The sequence below is a fragment of the Danio rerio genome, chromosome 20 (assembly GCF_049306965.1).
Source record: "Danio rerio strain Tuebingen ecotype United States chromosome 20, GRCz12tu, whole genome shotgun sequence".
Lineage (NCBI taxonomy): Eukaryota > Metazoa > Chordata > Actinopteri > Cypriniformes > Danionidae > Danio > Danio rerio.
In genome coordinates, this window is record NC_133195.1 from 56,456,097 (window position 1) to 56,477,809 (window position 21,713).

Sequence of the window (21,713 nt, forward strand, 5' to 3'; positions counted from 1 at the left end):
CATGTGACAGAACGTCAGGTGGAAGTTACAGCCATCACAAGACAAGCAAAGTCTAAACGGAGGAACTGTTGATGTGTGCAGGTGTGAACAGCCGAAAAACATCTCTCACTGTGAACGACTGACTATTAAAAGCCTAAAATCTCCCAGTAATACTGTGTGTTTGTGTATAAACAGTGAATAGTGACTATTCTATGGTTGCTAAGCTGTTGATAGTACTTACATTGTTGCTAAGGTGATTTGGATGGTTGCTAGGGTGTTACAAAGTGGTTGCTGTAATGTTATATTTCCTGGTGAACTGATGCATGTGTGCTATGGTATTTCATGTGTTTTCTAATGTTACTATGGTGATTAAGATGGTTGTCAGAGTGTTGCTAAGCAGTTGCTATGATCTTATAGTTCCTGGTGAACTGTTATGTGGTTGCTATGGTGTTTCATGTAATTGCTAAGGTGAAATGGGTGGTTGCTAAGCCGTTGGTATGGCGTTATAGTACCTGGAAAATCGTTGCTAAGGTGATTTGGATGGTTGCCAGGGTGCTACAAAGTGGTTGCTATGATCTTAATATTTCCTGGTGAACTGATATGTGGGTGTTTCATGTAATTGCTAATGTTACTATGGTGATTTAGGTGGTTGCCATGGTGTTTCTAAGATCTTAGAGTTGGTGAACTGTAATGTGATTGCTATGGTGTTTCGTGAGATTGTTAGGTGTTACTAAGGTGATCTGAGTGGTTACTAAGCCGTTGGTATAATGTTTTGCCATTAGTATGGTGTTATAGTACCTGGAATATCGTTGTTACGGTGCTGGATGGTTGGCAATGTGTTGCTAAGCGGCTGCTATGATCTTATAGTTCCTCATGTACCGTTTATGGTTGCTATGGCGTTTCATGTGATTGCTAAGGTGTTACTGAAGTGATCTGGCTGGTTACTAAGCCGTTGGTATGGTGTTATTGTATCTGGAATATCGTTGTTAAGGTGTTCTGGATAGTTGACAGGGTGTAGCTAAGTGGTTGTTATGATCTTATAGTTCCTGGTGAATTGTAATGTGGTTGCTAAGGTGTAACCAAGGTGATCTGGGTGGTTGCTAAGCCATTGGTATGGTGTTGTGCCATTGATATGGTGTTATAGTATCTGGACTATTGTTGTTAAGGTGTTCGGGATGGTTGCCAGGTTGTTGCTAAGCAGTTGCTTTGATCTTATAGTTCCTGGTGAACTTTTATGTGGTTGCTATATTGTTCCGTGTGATTACTAATGTTACTATGGTGATTTAGGTGGTTGCCAGGGTGTTTATAAGACCTTAATAGTTCCTGGTGAACTGTTATGTGGTTGCTATGGTGTTTCGGGTGATTGCTAAGGTGTTACTAAGGTGAGCTGCGTGGTTGCGAAGTCAATGGGATGTGTTATAGTACCTGGAACATCGTTGCTAAGGTGATTTGGATAGTTGCTGAGGTGTTACAAAAGTGGTTGCTATGTTAGAATTCCTGGTGAATTGATATGAGGTTGCTATGGTATTTAATGTGTTTTCTAATGTTACTATGGTGATTTAGGTGGTTGCCAGGGTGTTTATAAGACCTTAATAGTTCCTGGTGAACTGTTATGTGGTTGCTATGGTGTTTCGGGTGATTGCTAAGGTTTTACTTAGGTGAGCTGCGTGGTTGCAAAGTCAATGGGATGTGTTATAGTACCTGGAACATCGTTGCTAAGGTGATTTGGATAGTTGCTGAGGTGTTACAAAAGTGGTTGCTATAATGTTAGAATTCCTGGTGAACTGATATGAGGTTGCTAAGGTATTTAATGTGTTTTTTAATGTTACTATGCTGATTTAGGTGGTTGCCAGGGTGTTTATAAGACCTTAATAGTTCCTGGTGAACTGTTATGTGGTTGCTATGGTGTTGCGGGTGATTGCTAAGGTTTTACTAAGGTGAGCTGCGTGGTCGCGAAGTCAATGGGATGTGTTATAGTACCTGGAACATCGTTGCTAAGGTGATTTGGATAGTTGCTGAGGTGTTACAAAAGTGGTTGCTATGATGTTAGAATTCCTGGTGAACTGATATGAGGTTGCTAAGGTATTTAATGTGTTTTTTAATGTTACTATGGTGATTTAGGTGGTTGCCAGGGTGTTCCTAAGATGGTATAGTTCCTGGTGAATTGTAATGTGACTGCTTAGGTGTTACTAAGGTAATGTAGATGGTTGGCAGAGTGTTACTAAGTAGTTGCTATGATGTTAGTTCTTGGTAAACTGATATGATATTATCAGTTTTTTAGAAATTGCTATGTTATTTCATGTGTTTTCTATTGTTACTATGGTGATTTAGGTGGTTATCAGGGTGTTCTTAAGCAGTTGTTATGACCGGTTCCTGCTGAATCATTATGTGGTTGCTTTGGTGTATCATGTGATTGCTAAGGTGTTACTCAGGTGATCTGGGTGGTTGCTAACTTGTTACGAGTTCCTGGAGATCAGGTGTGTTGTTGCTTTCATGTGACTGCTAGTGATGCTATGATGATTGGTCCTGGTGTGTGACTATGGTGCTTTATGTGTTTGCTAGTGTTGCAAAGGTAATTTGGGTGGTTGCTAGGGTGTTGCTAATCAGTTGCTATGGCATTGTTTTTGCTATGGTCTTCCAGCTCATCCCTGGAGTGTTGCTAAGATGATCTGGGCGGTTGTTAGGGTGTTCTTTGTTTGCTTCTAAAAGCGAATACATGCATACACATCACTGAATCAAATAAAAGTGTCAATATTTTTATTATTTCTAAATTTATATACAAACCAAACTCCCACATTACATAGCAATGCTAATTAACCCGATCTCCCGTATGTACACAGTTCTCACTAGCTTTTCCACTTAAAAGCTAAATAATAAGGACACTTTACTCTCGTACGTCCAGTAGAAACGTCAGGTTATTTGGTTGTTCGCTCCACAGTGATTGAACATTCAGACTGACCCAATGAGCATGGACCAACTCATGTGTACATTCTGAAAACATACATGATGAACGACAAATTTAAAAACACAACAACAACAAAAGAAAACGACTGGGTAATTAAGAAAATACTTGTAGACCACAGGGGTCAAAGCCAGTTCGTGGAGGGCCACAGGTCTGCACAGTTTAAGTTGCGGTGACACTAGAGTTTGAGCTTGCGAAATTCTGTCGTACGTTGCTGTGAAAAAGGTCGGGAACAAACAATATGGCCATTTAAAAGGCGAGCGATTGCTCCTTATTGTATATTCCTATCCAGCAGTACGTAATTTGTGTGTTGTCAGGTCCCGGAACAGATCGTGGTAACGAATCCGGCATGTTACCCGTGGATGAAGAGGTATAATTGTGTAGCAGGGGAGTGGGGTGTAGGTCTTTGGGAGTTGTCGGGGATAAAACTTAAGAGCCGGGGGTGGGGATGGTTTGGCTTGGCGTTGGATGGCGAAGGGGTGTCGCGGATGAAAGTGAAGAGTGACGGGCTTATCGGAGACGAAAGTGAATAGGGTTGGGGAGTCGTGGAAGAGAGTGAAAGTGAACGGAAGACAGAGGAGGAGGGCTGTTGAGAAGGAGGAACGGTGGTGGGGGGCGTTGGATGGCGGAGGGGTGTCGCGGACGAAAGTGAATAGGGTTGGGGAGTCACGGAAGAGAGTGAAAGTGAACAGCAGACGGGGGAGGAGGGCGGTTGAGAAGGGGGAGCGGTGGTGGTGGGGGGGTGTGGGGGATTGAGTTGGCTTGGCGTTAGACGGCGGAGGGGTGTCGCGGACGAAAGTGAATAGGGTTGGGGAGTCGCGGAAGAGAGTGAAAGTGAACAGCAGACGGGGGAAGAGGGCGGTTGAGAAGGGGGAACGGTAAAATGAGGTGCCAGATTAGATTTCAAAGGTGTCGGATCTGGAGTGTTCCGGCACAAATTAAGCCCTGCTGTCCAGAGAGGTCATGGTCTGATCCTCGATTGGTCTCTTGCAGTCACGTGATGTGATTTCGCAGGACGGAGTTCACCAAGCTTGAACTTTTAACGCAGTGAACTGTCAAATTTGACGCACGAGCTTGCGCTTCCGGTCTGATGCATTCGCATGCGTATGAATGGAAGTCTATGGGGAGTAAAGACCAACGTGACCGCAGCTTTAGTTCCAAAGCCCTAATTAAACACATCTGATCAAACTAACGGAGTCCTTCAGGCTTGTTCTAAACCGACTGATAAAGTTTTGCAGCGATAAGTGCGACAAGTTTGCTGCGTTGGAAAATTCAACCTTGGTGACCTGCGAAATGGCATCACTTGACTGCGTGAGACCATTCGAGGATCAAAACATGACCTCTCTAGACAGAAGTGTAAAATATAGACCAATCGCTCTCTTTTTTAAACGTCTAATCATCTTGTTTTATTCCGCCACTGTACGACAGAATTTCGCAGGCTTAAACTCTAGTGTGACCACAGATTAAGTGTGTTGACGCAGGGCAGGAGCTAACCTGCGTAGAGCTGTGGTTGTGCTTGACACCTGTGATGTAGACCATTAAGCGTTTGTATATTAGTGACACTATTTATTTATTTATATTTATATATATTTATATATATATATATATATATATATATATATATATATATATATATATATATATATATATATATCTCAGATATGTACATATGAAAATAGTGTCACTAACATTACATAAAATGTTTATTTTAATTATATAATAATATTTAATATTTTAACATTTTAAACGATATAATGATGTCTGGACGTCTGAATCTACAGGGTGGGCCATTTATATGGATACACCTTAATAAAATGGGAATGTTTGGTGATATTAACGTCCTGTTTGTGGCACATTAGTACATGTGAGGAGGCAAACTTTTCAAGATGGGTGGTGGCCATTTTGAAGTCGGCCATCTTGGATCCAACTTTTGTTTTTTCAATAGGACGAGGGTCATGTGACACATCAAACTCATTGGGAATTTCACAAGAAAAACAATGGTGTGATTGGTTTCAACGTAACTCTTTTCTTTCAAGAGTTATTTACAAGTTTCTGACCACTTATAAAATGTGTTCAATGAGCTGCCCATCGTAGTTTTACCATATTGTATACTATATTGTGTGAAGATACAAGATGTGCAGCACCTGAAACTACGGATACTGGAAGCCTGTGCTGGCATTTCTCCTGAAGTGTGGCTATCAGTGTGTGGAGAGTGGGAGAAGAGGGCTGCATTGACAATCCAGCACAATGGGCAGCACATTGAACACATTTTATAAGTGGTCAGAAACGTGTAAATAACTCCTAAAAGAATGAAATTACGTTAAAACCAAGCATACCATTGCTTTTCCTGTGAAATTCCCAATCAGTTTGATGGGTCACATGACCCTTTTCCTATTGAAAAAACTAAAGTTGGATCCAAGATGGCCGACTTCAAAATGGCCACCACCCATCTTGAAAACTATGACACCTCACATAAACTAATTTGCCACAAATGGGACGTTAATATCACCAACCATTCCCATTTTATTAAGATGAGTCCATATAAATGGCCCACCCTGTATATGTGAACATTTAAAGTCTGTTGGGCGGAAACTATAGATTTCTGTGCATGCATGCTTGATTTTTAGGATGTTTTGATTAAAATGGGGGAAAAATATAAATAAATCAAAAGAAAAAAAACATCCGAATAATTTCTAGTCTCACACATCCATCAGATGCACTAACGCAAACCAACATGACACGAATGAACTCATAAAACAGTCAGTCATATATATTATACACACGTCATACATATACATATATATAATATATGATCATGAATGCTTCACGAGGTCCAGTGAAGCAGCTAAAACGCCTCAGATTTGAGTGTGTGTGTTGTGTTTGTTCATGTGTGTTCTCAGTGTCCCTGCATGTCGGCGCCCCCTGCTGGTCCGGCGGTGGTGTTCAGGTATTGCCAGCTGAGTGCCGCCAGGATCATGGCCGCAGACACGCACACAGGAGAGATGTGGTGGTGTGCGCGGGATGACACACACCCCTCGTGCACACTCTTCTCTCGGATCACACTCAGGATCTGCAGCGTCTTCTCCCGCGACGGGTCTGAGATGGAAACTTTCTGCAGGATCTGTGGAGGAGACGCGGGATTACTGAGCGGGATTAGGATTAGCTGAGTGAACAGATTATCCACTCGATGAAGTGTGACAGTGAGCTCTGATTGGCCACAGCTGATAGAGTGAGCTCTGATTGGCCAGCTGATGCACTTAGCACTGATTGATCATAGTTGATTTGTTGAGCTCTTATTGGCCACATCTGATACAATAAGCTCTGATTGGCCAGCTGATGAATTGAGCCTTATTTGATCAGCTGATACAGTGAGCACTGAGCTCTGATTGGCCACAGCAGATACAGTGAACTCTGATTGGCCACAGCTGATTCAGTGAGTTCTGATTGGCCACAGCTAATAAGTGAGCTCTGATTGACCACAGCTGATACAGTGAACTCTGATTGGCTGGCAAATACACTTAGCTATGATTGGCCACAGCTGATACAGTGAGATCTGAATGGTCAGCCGATAATGTGAGCTCTGATTGGCCACACTTAATACAATGAGCTCTGATTGAACACAGCTGATACACTGAACTCTGATTGGCTAGCTAATACACTTCGCTATGATTGGCCACAGCTGATAAAGTGAGCTCTAATTGGTCAGTGATACACTTAGCTCTGATTGATCATTGCTGATACGGTGAGCTCTGATTGGCCACAGCTGATACGTTGAGCTCTGATTGGCCACAACTCATACAGTGAGCTCCAATTGACCGGCTGATACAGCTAGCTCTGATTGGCCACAGCTGACACAGTGAGCTCTGACTGGCCACAGTTGACACAGTGAGCTCTGATTGGCCACAGCTGATACGCTAAACTCTGATTGACCACAGCTGATACAGTGAACTCTGATTGGCTGGCAAATACACTTAGCTATGATTGGCCACAGCTGATACAGTGAGATCTGAATGGTCAGCCGATAATGTGAGCTCTGATTGGCCACACTTAATACAATGAGCTCTGATTGAACACAGCTGATACACTGAACTCTGATTGGCTAGCTAATACACTTCGCTATGATTGGCCACAGCTGATAAAGTGAGCTCTAATTGGTCAGTGATACACTTAGCTCTGATTGATCATTGCTGATACGGTGAGCTCTGATTGGCCACAGCTGATACGTTGAGCTCTGATTGGCCACAACTCATACAGTGAGCTCCAATTGACCGGCTGATACAGCTAGCTCTGATTGGCCACAGCTGACACAGTGAGCTCTGACTGGCCACAGTTGACACAGTGAGCTCTGACTGGCCACAGTTGACACAGTGAGCTCTGATTGGCCACAGCTGATGCACTGAGCTCTGACTCGTCAGCTGATAATGAGAGCTCTGATTGGCCACAGCTGATACAGTGAGCTCTGATTTGTCAGCTGATAATGAAAGCTCTGATTGGCCACAGCTGATACACTGAGCTCTGATTTGTCAGCTGATAATGAAAGCTTGATTGGCCACAGCTGATGCACTGAGCTCTGATTTGTCTGCTGATAATGAGAGCTCTGATTGGCCACAGCTGATACACTGAGCTCTGATTTGTCAGCTAATAATGAGAGCTCTGGTTGGCCACAGATGATACAGTGAGCTCTGATTGGTCACCCCTAAAATAGTGAGCTCTCATTGGCCACAGCAGATACTGTGAGCTCTGACTGGCCACAGCTGAACCAGTGAGGAGTGACTGGCCAATTTTAACAATAAGCTCTGATTGGCCACAGCTGATACATGGGGCTGTTGATTGGCCACAGCTGATACACTGAGCTCTGATTGGCCAGCTGCACATACATTCATCCTAAATGTGGGCCTGCCTACGTTGATTTGATCAGTATCTGAGTATCTACTCTTTATCTAGTGGTTGTATTGATGATTATGATGATGATGATGAATGTTTTATTTATTGCAATGCTAGTAACAAAGGCTATTTTCATGGCAAGAGCGATTACCTCGTGGCTGTACTGTGTTATAATGCTGTAAACGGCGCTCATGTTTGTGGCCTGCATCATGAGCGTCACCGCCTGGCCCTTCCGGATCTTCACCACACCCTGAAACACCTGAGGATTGTTGTAGCAGGCAGAAAGAGTCGCGATCGCCATCACCTGAACACACAACAACAACCGTCAGCATCACACTAGGAAAACTACAGTCTATTGAGCTTATTATTGACATATGATTACTTCCGTTGATTATAAGAGGTTAAAAACAGCTCGTTCTGCTGCTTGATGTTGCAGTGATGAACAAAAATGTTTGTAGATGACGTGGTAGACTGATTTCTGCAGTTTATTATTGCTAGATAATTCTCAAATAGGCACTTATGCATGGCAAAATAAGGTAAATACTGAAGTCAGACGCAGAATTACACCTCTGTACTGAATGATCACCGCATTCATATCCAACATATTATTCACATGCAGATAACATCGATATTTGTTCATGTTTGACATTTTAAAAGAGTGTTGATTTAATGTGTGTGTGACCTGTGGAATTGCGCAGAAGTTGAAGACGCTCTGGTTGCGCAGTCGGGACAGATACAGCATGACGTCCGGCACGTGTCTGAGCGCATCCGTGACCAGCAGATTCAGACAGGAGAGAGCAGAGCTGAGGTGCTGAGGCTGAGCCAGATCCTCCAGACCTGACGCATACTGACTCCACGCCTGCACACACATATAAATATATATATACACATTCAGAAACAGACAGACGAAACAAGGGTGAGTGATTACAGAAATGTAATTTGTGTGTGTTTTCAGTGAGTGTGTGTGTGAATCAAGGTTATAATAGTTTTAGATTTTTCATTAGTTTTAGTTTCTATTTCGTTTTGACTTTTCAGTCAGTTTTATTTAGTTTAAGGGTGCTTTCACATCTGTAGTTCGCTTCATTTGGTCTGGATCAAGGGTAATAAATGATTCATTGTTGCATCTTCTGCCGGCTTTGGGTGGTTTTCACACCACACTGCTGGCTTTGGTCCGAACCAGTTGAAACGAACCAAAATGCAGTCATCTGACAAAATCCACATCTCTCATTGGCCAGATGTTGTTGAGCATATTTCCTAAACTGCTTATTGATTGGTCAGAATTCACGTGCGGGAAAATGCCAGTGAACTCCCGCAGGTAAACAAAACCTTTTACTCTGGAGGGACGACTGCGCTGCTGATTGTATGACTGCTTTAGACAAACTATACATTACGAGAATGAAGCGCGGCTGGAAAACAGTGTTTAATGCATCGCTCATCACTTCAGGAGGAGCCGTGAATTAATTTAGCTAAACTGCGACATGCTCATCTTGCGGAAATATTACCAACGATCCATCAGGTAATGTTTTCCTCTCTCTCTCTCTCTCTCTCTGTTGGTAAAGCGCTGTCAACAAATATTTTCCTCCATATCCCATAATGCACAGCGCATCGGCCTACGGCAGCTGAATTAGTCCAAAAGGCGCAGTACTTTTTGTGGTTGGACCTGTTTTAATACGGATCATATTCTCACCACAAACGAATGGCTCTAGGGTTCGATTGAAAGCGGACTGAGACCACCTCTTCAAGCAGGTCTCGGTACGCTTATTTGGTCCGCATTTGGTGCGCACTCGAGTACGATTGCTGCATTCTCACCTGCCCAAACGAACCGCACCAAAAGGGGAAACGATCTCTACTGCGATTCAATCGAACTAAACAAGGCAGGTGTGAAAGCACCCTTAAAGGCAGATTTACTAATTTAATTAGTTTCTATATTTTGAAAATATCTAGTTTTAGTTTAGTTTTTATTAGTTTCAGTTTTTTTCTAAATGAGGATATTTGTTAGGTGCAAGATTCAAAATCAACAGGATAAATATTGGATAATTAAAACTCAGTCATACATTTTTTGAATCGTGTATTCAGAGGACACCATCATCTACCACAACCATCTCCCCATCCTCAAACTCAAATACAGCAGCCCACAGGACAGCAGCCTGAAGTACAATATGTGTGCAAGACTGCTCTGAGGTTAGACACACAGTAGTGATGGGAAGTTCAGATCTTTAACGCGGATGTTTGGACTCAACATTATGTAGTCAGCAATAGTCATTTCAGTCAGTTAAAACATCAGCATGATCTGAAAAATGTCTTACGCCTGTTTCACACCGCAAGCGTCAGCGGCGCGTGAGCAGAGCGTGAGCAGCGCGTATGTCGAGCAGTAGCAGCACGCAGGCGTTTGCCTTTCACACCAGCTGCGTCTGCAGCGCGCAGCTCTTCGGCAGCTGCTGCTGAGATCAACCTATCTCTGTCTATTCTATCTAGTTACCCCTCTATATACAAATACACTTTTTAAACTTTTCATCTGCACCAAGGCCCCTCCTATGCTGTTTCATTAACCTGCAAATGTTTATTTTACAATTTTTATAGATCAAATAGTGCTGTATGCTTCTAAAGCTAACTTATGAGAATTGTCTACAGTCAGAAGACAATCGCCTGTGATATCATGTCATTTGTTTTTTGATTATCAGGTTGCTGTAGACCTAGTTATAATCATATTTATACAATATAGTTATAATAATATTTATACTTGATCAAACTAGTGTTAATTTCTCCGCTTTAGTGATGTCCAGCGGCAGAATAACAGCTCGTTAATTCATGCTCGTGCAGATGATGAGACGGACAAAAGTAATTAATGCATGCCATTCTTTTACTTATTTTCGTGTTGTCAGATTCACAGTGCAAACAGCTCCCGGTAGGAATAATTCGAGTGAACATAAAACAAAGCCGATTAAAACTTTCTTGCTCTGCTAGCTGCACAGAACACAGCGAGCTCACATAATCCAGCATGCGTGTCGAACTACACTACCCACAATACACTTCGCTATGGACTACAAATCCCGTACATATTCTATTTCCCCTCTCCTACAACACTAGTGTGCAACTTAAGCAAAACTGATAGTAAAATAGTTTTACATTTGGTTTTGTAGTTCGGGCCTAAATAAATGTTTGTTGCCGTTTTTAATCGTTTTAAGTTCATTTGAATGACTATATATAAACCATTTGACATTATTAACGTATTTATTGGGTAAAATTGTTAGTTTTTACTGTCATTCGATGTGTTTTGGTCATTATCAATGCACTGTCACTTTAATTGAGCGTGAGCAGCGCGTCAAAAATAGACCCAGCGCCGAAACTATCGCTGCACTGCTGCTTCGGCGACGCTCACGCCTCGCTCTGACGCGCTGCTGCTGCGTGCGGTATGAAAGCTCTAATCTGTTAACATGGACGCCGAAAACACACGCGCTGCTCACGCTCTGCTCACGCGCCGCTGACGCTTGCGGTGTGAAACAGGCGTTACAGTAAAGTTTTGCAACCCAACTGAATCATGATTCACTTATTTAAATTACATTACGACTTTCTGTTATGAACTAAACTTACGTTTTTCACCAGATCCTCTCATTTAAGCCCTCGGTTTACCCGCGCTGCTGTTGTTTAAGTTTAGTTCAGTCACACAGCAGGCTGCACTGTTTGTGTTTGGTTCACTGAATCACGCATGCGCAGTATCATCTGTTACCCGCCTCTCAGTGTAATGTTACTGTTCTAATAACTGCATGAGAGTATATATTGGATTATTTAGAGTCAGATGGGGTATTAGGCTTGTTATAAAGTAAGTAGTTTGTGGATGAGTGCTTACTGGAGACGCGAATCGTTTCAAATGATTCAGTTCGATTTGGTGAACTAGTTCAACTGGTTCACTTAGAAGATCCGGTAAAAAGAATTGTTCGCGATCACAATACTGAAATAAAACCCAATATCGGGCACAAATGTGTTAAAGTAATAGTTTAAAGTGTCTGTATTTAATGCTGTCACCGTGCTGCTGTCATGTCCACTCGTTGCTTTTGTCGCAGGAGCAACAGCGAGGAAGACTGCAGGAGAACCGGCTCGATCTGGCCAATGGCAGCAGGAGTACAGACTCTGAGGTGCCGCACGAGTCAAACACCTGCAGCGTGGATTATATTTACTTTTAAACGGCTCACAGTAAGATTATGTATAAATACATTCACAAATACGAAAACAAAGGAGATTTTTGCTATAATTTTTATTAGTTTCAGATAGTTTTGTATATACACAATACAGTTTCAGTTAGCTCTAGTTTAAAAAAAAAAAACTCTCGTTTCTATTTTTATTTCAGTTAACGACAAATATTTTACATTTTAGTTTTCATTATTTCATTCGTTTACTTTAACTATAATAACTAGCGTAGCTGTGTGTGTGTGTGTTTGAGTGAGAGAATGTGTTGGTGTACATGTGTGCGTGCATGAGAGTGTGTGAGTAACTGTGTGTGTATGTGAGTGTGCATGTGTGCATGAGAAAAAGTGTGTGTAGCTAAGAGTGTGTGTGTGTGTGTGTGAAAGATTGTGTTTGTATGTATATATGCGTATCAGTAAGTGTGTGTGTATTAGTGATGTGCGGATGGCGGTTATATCCGCGGGCGCTGTGGATAATCCACGGGTCGGGTAATAAAAAATACATTATGATTAATTGCGGGTCTGTTGTGGGTGGATGTAGCGGGACATGGCAATTGACCAACGAAAAAGCAGAGTGGGCTTTGCAAAATGGGAAGACGAGACGCCCAAAATAATGGATGAAGTGCAAGAGAACTGTTCACACTGCAAAAAATGCTTTTCTTGCTTTCTTTTCTTACTCTTAATTTTTTGTCTTGTTTCTAGTCCAAAAATCTAAAACTTCCTAAATCAAGAGGAATTTTCTAGACAAACTAAACATATTGTCTTGTTTTAAGATATAATATGCCAATATTAAGTGAGTTTTTCCTTAAAACAAGCAAAATAATCTGCCAATGGGGTAAGCAAAATAATCTTACATCAAAAGAAAAAACAAGATTATTTTGCTGACCCCATTGGCAGATTATTTTGCTTGTTTTAAGGAAAAACTCACTCAATATTGGCATATTAGATCTCAAAACAAGACTATGTTTAGCATGTCTAGAAAATGCTTCTTGATATAAGAAATTTTAGATATTTGGACTAGAAACAAGACCCAAAATCTAAGCAAGTAAAGCTTTTTTTTTGCAGTGCAAAGTTTCAGTTAGAGGAGTCATCAGAGGAAAATCTGCTCTCGTTCTGGGAGAAACCAGATCGCTTATTTCCACAACTCCAGCATCTTGTGCTTTCTTACAACAAGCGGTGTGAGCGAACGCTCATTCAGTGCAGCTGTCCGTGTTTTGGAGGCGAGGCGGAATCGCCTGAATTCAAGCGCAGTAGATGCTGTTCTGTTTTTGCACAGTGCAAAGAGAAAGGCTAAGTGAACACAACAGCTGCCGTTTCGGCTGAAGTGGCCCCCTTTCTGTTATCTTGTTTCTGTAAAAGCTGAAAGTCTTATTTGTTCTTTCTGTATTTGAAAATGAAGAAAATGTCGTCTAAAGACAAACTTCTGCTTTTATAAATAAAACGTTTACGATTAACGCACAATATCAGAGATGCGCAGATTAAAGCTCACTGAATCTGCTGTTATTATCCACGGTGGCCTATCATCTATGGAAGCATACGAGTAGCATAATTCAATTCAAAATGTAATATGCAAAATGGCAATGCAATATGTTAAATGGCAATGTATTTCTGTATTTGAATTTGCATTTTCCAAGACATATGAGCAATGTTTGGTGCAGAATGAAAATGTAAATTAAATTACATTGTTTGCATTTCTCATTTCAAACACTGTTTTAATATGTAAATTGTATCCACATTTTAAAGCTTTATAAGTAGCTAAATTAAATTGAAAATGCTATACAAAAACTTAATTTGATGTGAATAAAGTACAAGCAGAAACTGTAGCAAAATGATAATTTAAATGTTATTTGTCCTAAATGCATTTACGCTCGCGTCTAGGAAGCGCAGGATTACATTTTCAGCATAACAGCATGGGATGTGTGTAGCAAAATTAATTTTGAAATGTAATACGCAAAACGATAATGCAGTATGTAAAAGGCAGTGTATTTCTGCATTTCAATTAGCATTTTCCAAGACATATGTGCAATGTTTGCTGCAGAATGAAAATGAAAATGAAAAAAAAAACATAATGCATTTTCATTTAACACATCGCGACGAATGAAAGCCAATTTGAAATTGAAAATGCATTCTGGCCTGGCCACGCCCACAGACGGCCGCCGTTGCTGCCAGGCGGGTTTTAGGTTATGTCGTCACAGCTGCCGCGAGGACTATTAGGGACATTTGGCAGCATAAACATGGCGAAGTCTGTTCCTCAGCAGCTTCGTGAAGCTGCACGAGCCCTCGAGCTTGAACTGGGAAATAGTTTAGAAAACCAATCACCTCCTAGCTCAGTAAACTTGGCTTAAGGTTTGATATTCGCGCACGCAGTTTTAGGGATCATCTGCAAATTACATCGACAGAACCTAAAGGGGCTTTAGCTGATGTGTACTGTATGCTTATGACAAGAGCTATTGCCTATTTCTGCATTGTATGTACCATATAGTTAGAGGTATAGTAGCTTTGCTACCTGTATTAAATCAGTCTGGCCTCTAACCATTTATTGGAATCTCCTCAATTTTTTTCTGCTTTGCGTTACTGTGCGTTTTGGTTCTGTTGATGTAAATCGCAGATGATCCCTAAAACTGCGTGCGCGAATATCAAACCTAAGGCCAAGTTTACTGAGCTAGGAGGTGATTGGTTTTCTAAAGTATTTCCCAGTTCACGCTCGAGGGCTCGTGCAGCTTCACGAAGCCGCTGAGGAACAGACATCGCCATGCCTCGCGGCAGCTGTGACGACATAACCTAAAACCCGCCTTGCAGCAACGGTGGCCGTCTGTGGGCGTGGCCAGGCCAGAATGCATTTTCAATTTCAAATTGGCTTTCATTCGTCGCGATGTGTTAAATGAAAATGCATTATGTTTTTTTTTATTTTTCATTTTCATTCTGCAGCAAACATTGCACATATGTCTTGGAAAATGCTAACTGAAATACAGAAATACACTGCCTTTTACATATTGCATTATCGTTTTGCATTTTACATTTCAAAATTAATTTTGCTACACACATCCCATGCTGTTATGCTGAAAATGTAATCCTGCGTTTCCTAGACGCGAGTGTAAATGCATTTAGGACAAATAACATTTAAATTATCATTTTGCTACAGTTTCTGCTTGTACTTTATTCACATCAAATTAAGTTTGTGTATAGCATTTTCAATTTAATTTTGCTACTTATAAAGCTTTAAAATGTGGATACAATTTACATATTAAAACAGTGTTTGAAATGAGAAATGCAAACAATGTAATTTAATTTACATTTTCATTCTGCACCAAACATTGCTCATATGTCTTGGAAAATGCAAATTCAAATACAGAAATACATTGCCATTTAACATATTGCATTGCCATTTTGCATATTACATTTTGAATTGAATTATGCTACTCGTATGCTTCCATAATCATCATGCCTAAAACTAAGAATTAAATTATTAAAGTGACGATCGGGTGCGGATACATTTATCAGATAAAACTATATGCGCTGGCAGGTGGATGATTAATATGACGCCGTGGATTCGGGTGTCATTTCAGCTCATCCGCAGTGTATATGTTGATGTGTGTGTGTGTGTGTGTACCTCCTCTGGCCAGAACGCTCTCCCCTGCTGCTGGTCCTCCAGATAATCTCTGATGATGTTGGTCTTCTGCAGGAACAGACCCATAGAGTTGGCCAGCTCTGTGTCCCGGCCCACCTCCGGCTCCTCCAGCTGGGATGCGGAGAACAGCCGGGAGAGCCCGATGCCCACCAGCCCCGCCACATAATGACAGTACTGCGGAGACACATGCAGACACGTCAAACACAAATAATTAAAGAGATAGCATTCCACCTTTTCCAAAGCCACATTTAAAGTACACATGACATCAAATCTAACCATATTGATTTGGTCAGCTCACATTGCCAGTTTTGTGCTGAACAATTCATCTGTGCATGTCATTAAGAAAAATAAATAGCTTGTCCTTGTAATCATTAATTGCAATCTGAAAATGCACTTCCTGTTAGTGTTCAGTTCAATTGTCAGATTATGTATTGGGCGTGGCTAACATACTTAACCACGCCTCTTTGTCAGTGCCATGACAACAAACAGTTTTGGTGGGGAGGAGGAGTCTGTTAGGTTGCATTAAAGCGTCACGAAACACCAAAACACATGTGTTTGAGCTGTTGACAGTGGTATATGTGTCCCACACTGCTAAAAACACTATTAGGACACCTATATTTTACTAAAAAGTGTAAATTGGTTGTTTTTGCGTTATTTCAAGCAAATTCGTACTTCCTGTTTGAAACGAATTTTTGAAGCTGCGTCACGGTCATGACATAATAGCGTGTATTCCAGCGTGCAGACTGGACGTCTGTGCCAGAGTGAGTCTTATTACGTCTTACAGTGTGCTGCATTAATGCATGAGTAAGGCTCGGTTCAATCCAATCAGCGCGCTCTATTGTGCACCTTCATTAATATTCATTACTGTCACAGTGTTCAGACGACAGAGACGCCACGTTGTGTTGGCAAAACAAGCGTGAAGTGTTGCTTTTATAGTCTGCTGCAGTGAAGTTTTGTTTTCATTTTCTCTCTGTGAGAGCTCAGCTGGAGTCACGTGTGGATTAACAGTGTACGCGACGCTCGACAACAATAACTTACGTGTCTAAGGAGGATTATTGTTTACCTGAGAGCTGTTCTCATCTGCAAACGCTGAGATCCGGATTGGCTTGTAGTCTCCTCTTCATAAAGACGCGGCTCTAGTTGCTGGTGATTGTCCTGTCTCTACAGATTTGGTAAGTGAGCGACCAGCGATCTTTGTTTATTCAGTTCGTATTTTATTCGTATCGAACTAACTACTGCACCGAGTGTAAACATGTTAGCACCACAACCAAACTTTAACCTCGTGTAGGATTTTCACCGCATTTAGTGACCGGAATAACACACGCGGCTTTCTGACGCTACCTGCCGTGTGCATCTAAGTTTCCGGGAAATGCAGAGGTTTTTTTTCTCTCATTCGCCGTGCGGTATCAAACATTGCATGAAAAATACACGCTTAGAGCAGATCCTCAAATCAAATATCTCGTTTGTCGCGAGGGGCATGAATGAATTCCCTGAATGAAAGAGCCAAACTGCAGTTAAAGTCCACCATTTAATAATCTGGCAAATAATTCGACTACAGATGTCCATGTAAACACAGTCACTTTGTCCGCTGTGGTTGTGTGTTTTGACTCTGAAACTCAGCGCGTGCCCAAATAGACACTCCCACACCCTCCCACTTTTCTTCCTCCGACACTCCCCCCTAAACAGAGCTGGACACGCCCACTTTTCTGACTTTTTCCAAAGTAGAGGTGTGAAAACTCCTGCAGAAACGAGGGGGCTTCATGGCCCTTTAACTCTCCCCAAACCCTTTTCCCCATCTTTCTGAATGACACGCCTACTTTACTACATCCAATCAGCTCGCAGTAAAAAACAAGCAACGCCCACTGTGTCCTCATTTAATATTCCATTTCTCTAGGAACTGCATCACAATACAAAAAACAGTCACAGCTTCAGGTTCATGTGGATTTTAAGCACTTTAAGCAATTTCCAGGCGCATTTTCCAACTTTTAAAGTGCGACAAATTACACTTGAAGTTGAAGTTATTCGTCCTCATGTGAATTTTCTTTTTTTTTATATATATATATTTCCCTAATAATGATTCCACGCATGTTCTCCGTGTGTTCGCGTGAGTTTCCTCCGGGTGCTCCGGTTTCCCCCACAGTCCAAAGACATGCGGTACAGGTGAATTGGGTAGGCTAAATTGTCTGTAGTGTGTGTGTGTGGATGTTTTCCAGAGATGGGTTGCGGCTGGAAGGGCATCCGCTGTGTAAAAACTTGCTGGATAAGTTGGCTGTTTATTCTGCTGTGGCGACCCCGGATTAATAAAGGGACTAAGCCGACAAGAAAATGAATGAATGAATGATTTCCACAGTATTTCCTATAATATCTACTGTGAAACGTGTCATTTTTATTGTTGATCATCAGTTGGCAGCATGAAACCTTTAGATCCTTTAGGCCTGTGCTGAAGAGTTTCAGTCTTTTATGAGGCGTTCAGTGGAGGAAAACAGCAGATTATAGCGTGTGCTGAAAATTTTACTGTGATCTAGCTCCCGGCTGTTAGTCCCCTCAGCTGTCAGATCTCCGCAACTCTCACATGGTCGCCCACTGAAGCTAAGCAGGGCTGCGCCCGGTCAGTACCTGGATGGGAGACCAGATGAGAAAGCTAGGTTGCTGTCAGAAGTGGTGTTAGTGAGGCCAGCAGGGGGCGCTCAACCTGTGGTCTGTGTGGGTCCTGACTCCCCAGTATAGTGACGGGGACTCTATACTGCTCAGTGAGTTTTGATTGAGAAGTTAAACTCTTTGTGGTCATTAAAAATCCCACAATGTCCAAAACAAGTAGGTGTTTAACCCCAGCATCCAGGTCAAATTTGTGCATTTGGCCTCTGAGTGTCCAGATAACCAGAAACTAAGCTATTTTTGCACTGTAACTGATGATCAACAGTATAAATTACGCATTATCCCTCTTAATCCCAACAGGGAAAACCAGAAACACTCAAGAATGCAAGATTATATGCTGTCAGGGCTTTACAATCAATAAATGCGATTATAAAGGATGTAGATCGGGCAAAAACAGCCCCAACATAACCAAAAGAGAGTCGATTTGCACAGCGTGTATTGTTGAGCTTTTTTAATTTTCAAAGCATTTTCTCAAAATACATGTCAAAATAAGATTTGCACCAAATATCATCTCATTTGCTGAAACACTGAGAAAGATGTGGCCAAATTAAGCCTCAAAATCAGCCGAGCATCAGTCCACTGTGTCCTATATGTTATGTAACTATAGGTGCACTTTTGAAACCTAAAATGGGAACACGTCACGTTGTTTTGTTAGTGTTAGATTAATTATTATATACGGATGATGCACGCTGGATGGGCTGTAGAACTGCCTCTGCTTCTACCCACTAAAGTAAAGCTTATTAAAACTAAAAATGCATTAGTGTGAACGGCTCCAACAGAAACAGCACTCGCAGCTCTTCTGCATCTGTTTCTGCTGAGTTATATGCATGTAAATCACGGTGAAGTTTACCTTGTCCCACTCTTTCATGGAAGAAACCTTCTTCTCCAGGAATTCAGCCATTCCTACACCCATCCGGTGGCAAATGTCTGAAATCACCTCCCGATACTCCTGACCCAAATTCCTGAACTCCACCGAAATCTGAGGGAAACAGAGCGTTAAAATGAATTAAAACACATTAAATTAGAATATTAAAGAAATAGAATGATCAGCAAAGTGACTGCAAACGTGAAAGTGTAATTGAAATGCAGCACACACAAAAATGAGGGGGAAGATAAATAAATGAATAACAAAAAATTGTAAAACTAAAACTAAATGGAACATAAATAAAACGTAATTTTTAAAGTGTTACTTTACTCATGTCAGCATCTTTGATATACTCAGTATGGCAGGCTAATGGCCGCCGAAGATCTGTCTCTCAGAAATTGTAAATATTTTAAAATAGGCACTATTCTTATAAATAAACTGCACAGTTACAATCTAAACTAAAGGTCTGCATTACCAGGGGACCAGACCAGGGGCCTCATGTATCAACGCTGCATACGCACAAAAACTTTGCGTACGCCAGGTTTCACGCTCAGAATCGCTCACGTTTGGATTTACCAACAATGAACTGAACGTGGGAATGTGCGCAGCTTCACGGCAGCTTTCTGGCTGGCGTACGCACATTTTTTGTTCGTGTCTGTTTTATTTCCGTTGGCGACTCCTAGAGGCAGTTGTGTTAAATTCCTCTCTACAAAGTGTCTGAGCCTTGCAATGGCAGCTGTATGAGACGGGTTCATCTAGCAGGTATATAAGGTTTCCATACCATACAGTTGACCAGCCAAACATTAAAGCACAATTTGCAGCGGTCGCCTGTTTTCCCAATGTAATCTGAGCTATCTACCGCACACACATTGCTATAAAGGCACTACCTGAAGATGAATTTGCATGCGTGAATCAGAAACATTTCCATTCAATAAATGTGCAAATAAAATATGATGCACAGACTTATTAATGATTCCTACTGGTCTTTCTCGTGATAAATAGTGGGCAAAATCTGATATGTAGCGGGGGAAAAAAGAAGAAAGAGTTCATCAGACGCTGGATTCGAGCCGAGTTTATGCTCGACCGTGTCAGTACATGATCACATGCGTCTTATGAGGTGCGCCACTGAGACTGCTAAGAGTACTGCAACATTTTACACCTATAAACCACACTATTTCTCTTTTAACTCCACAGTGCGATGTTCAGACCCAACTGTGTTAACCGCATCAGCTAAACTCTTCCACTCTATTTTTTTCTTTTGTTGTTAATTCTGGAGAACAAACTTGCAAATAACACCGCTTTTCTCTGGTCTACCTCCGAAAGCAGCACCTCCAATTCACATTCTGTTCAAAGTTTCTCTTCTTGCTTGCTTTTGCCGTTGCTTTTTCGTTGGGTTTTTTCCATTAGCATAGTCATTAGCATATTCATACGGGGGAGGAGGCAGGGAGGGGTTTTGTGCTCGTGCATGTTGCGCTCAGTTTCACGTTCATTCAGATGTACAAAAGAATATGTGTGAGATTCGGCGTACGCAGTGTTTCATACATCTGAATTTTTTTCTGCGTACGCACATTTACAGCTTTGTGCGTACGCAATGTTTTAGTAAGATTTCCACGCAAGTCTTCGTACATGAGGCCCCTGATTTCTGCGGCGCGGGAATAAATTTCCGAATAAAGGGCGGGAGCGGTCGGTAACTGGTTTAATTTTGGACGGGAGCAGGCGGTCCAACAATATCGCTCCCGACTTCCGAGCGAGCAAGTATGCGTATGTATGTGTGTGAATGAGACAGCTGCTGCGTTTAGCTTGTTTGTTGCTGTGTGTGTGTGTGTGTGTGTGTGTGTGTGTGTGTGTATGCGCCCGTGAATGAGAGGTGTGTTTGCGCGCGCGAATGAGAGAAAGAGCTTTGTGCTGTCTGTGTGTGTGTGTGTGTGTGTGGTGATGCCTATGTGTGTGTGTCACTTGGTTGGTGCTTATGTGTGTGCACGCGAATGAGAGGTGCGTGTGTGTGTGTGTGTGTGTGTGTGTTTGCGCGAAGAGAGAGCTTTGTGCTGTCTGTCTGTGTGTGTCACTTGCTTGGTGCTTATGTGTGTGTATGTGTGTTGATACAGATAGCTTGTTATAGGCTGTCCAGACTCCGTATTGCTGGGTGGTTTTCGGTTTTGTTCTCCGCCCCGCTCGTTAGCGGGAACGGGCGCAGCGGGTAGAAAACTATATAACGGGGCGGGTCGAGCAACAGGACAACAAATGCTGAATATAAGCGGGAGCGGTCAGGTTAGGGCTAAAACCTGGCGGGAGCGGGATTCAACATTTAGTCCCGTGCAGATCTCTAATCTAAACAATGACATTCTCAACTAAAAAAGCCTTAAAAGTACATTACGTTGCCCAATAGCTGCAATATTTGTCAAACTGTAGAGAGTCCTCTGCTTGTTGCTGACTATGGCAAAATATTGCACTGTTGCATAAATGTATATAATTCTACATGCATTCGTTCATTCATTTTCTTGTCGGCTTAGTCCCTTTATTAATCCGGGGTCGCCACAGCGGAATGAACCGCCAACTTAT

General features: G+C 41.9%; 1 protein-coding gene across 2 annotated transcripts in view; it reads right to left on the reverse strand.

Moving 5' to 3' along the window:
• Nucleotides 1-5,695: 5,695 nt before the first annotated feature.
• The window catches only part of fdft1 (farnesyl-diphosphate farnesyltransferase 1), a 31,932-nt gene continuing 15,914 nt past the window's right edge, over nucleotides 5,696-21,713 (reverse strand). The window contains exons 3-7 of one of the 2 annotated variants that reach the window (XM_021468511.3): nucleotides 19,140-19,268; nucleotides 15,617-15,808; nucleotides 8,508-8,684; nucleotides 7,977-8,129; nucleotides 5,696-6,062 (exon numbers count right to left, since the gene is read on the reverse strand). In XM_021468511.3, coding sequence (XP_021324186.1) covers nucleotides 5,838-6,062; nucleotides 7,977-8,129; nucleotides 8,508-8,684; nucleotides 15,617-15,808; nucleotides 19,140-19,268 — 876 coding nt within the window. In that variant the 3' untranslated portion in view covers nucleotides 5,696-5,837. The remainder of the gene's footprint in view (nucleotides 6,063-7,976; nucleotides 8,130-8,507; nucleotides 8,685-15,616; nucleotides 15,809-19,139; nucleotides 19,269-21,713) is intronic. The other variant, NM_001202525.1, reaches the window with a different exon arrangement.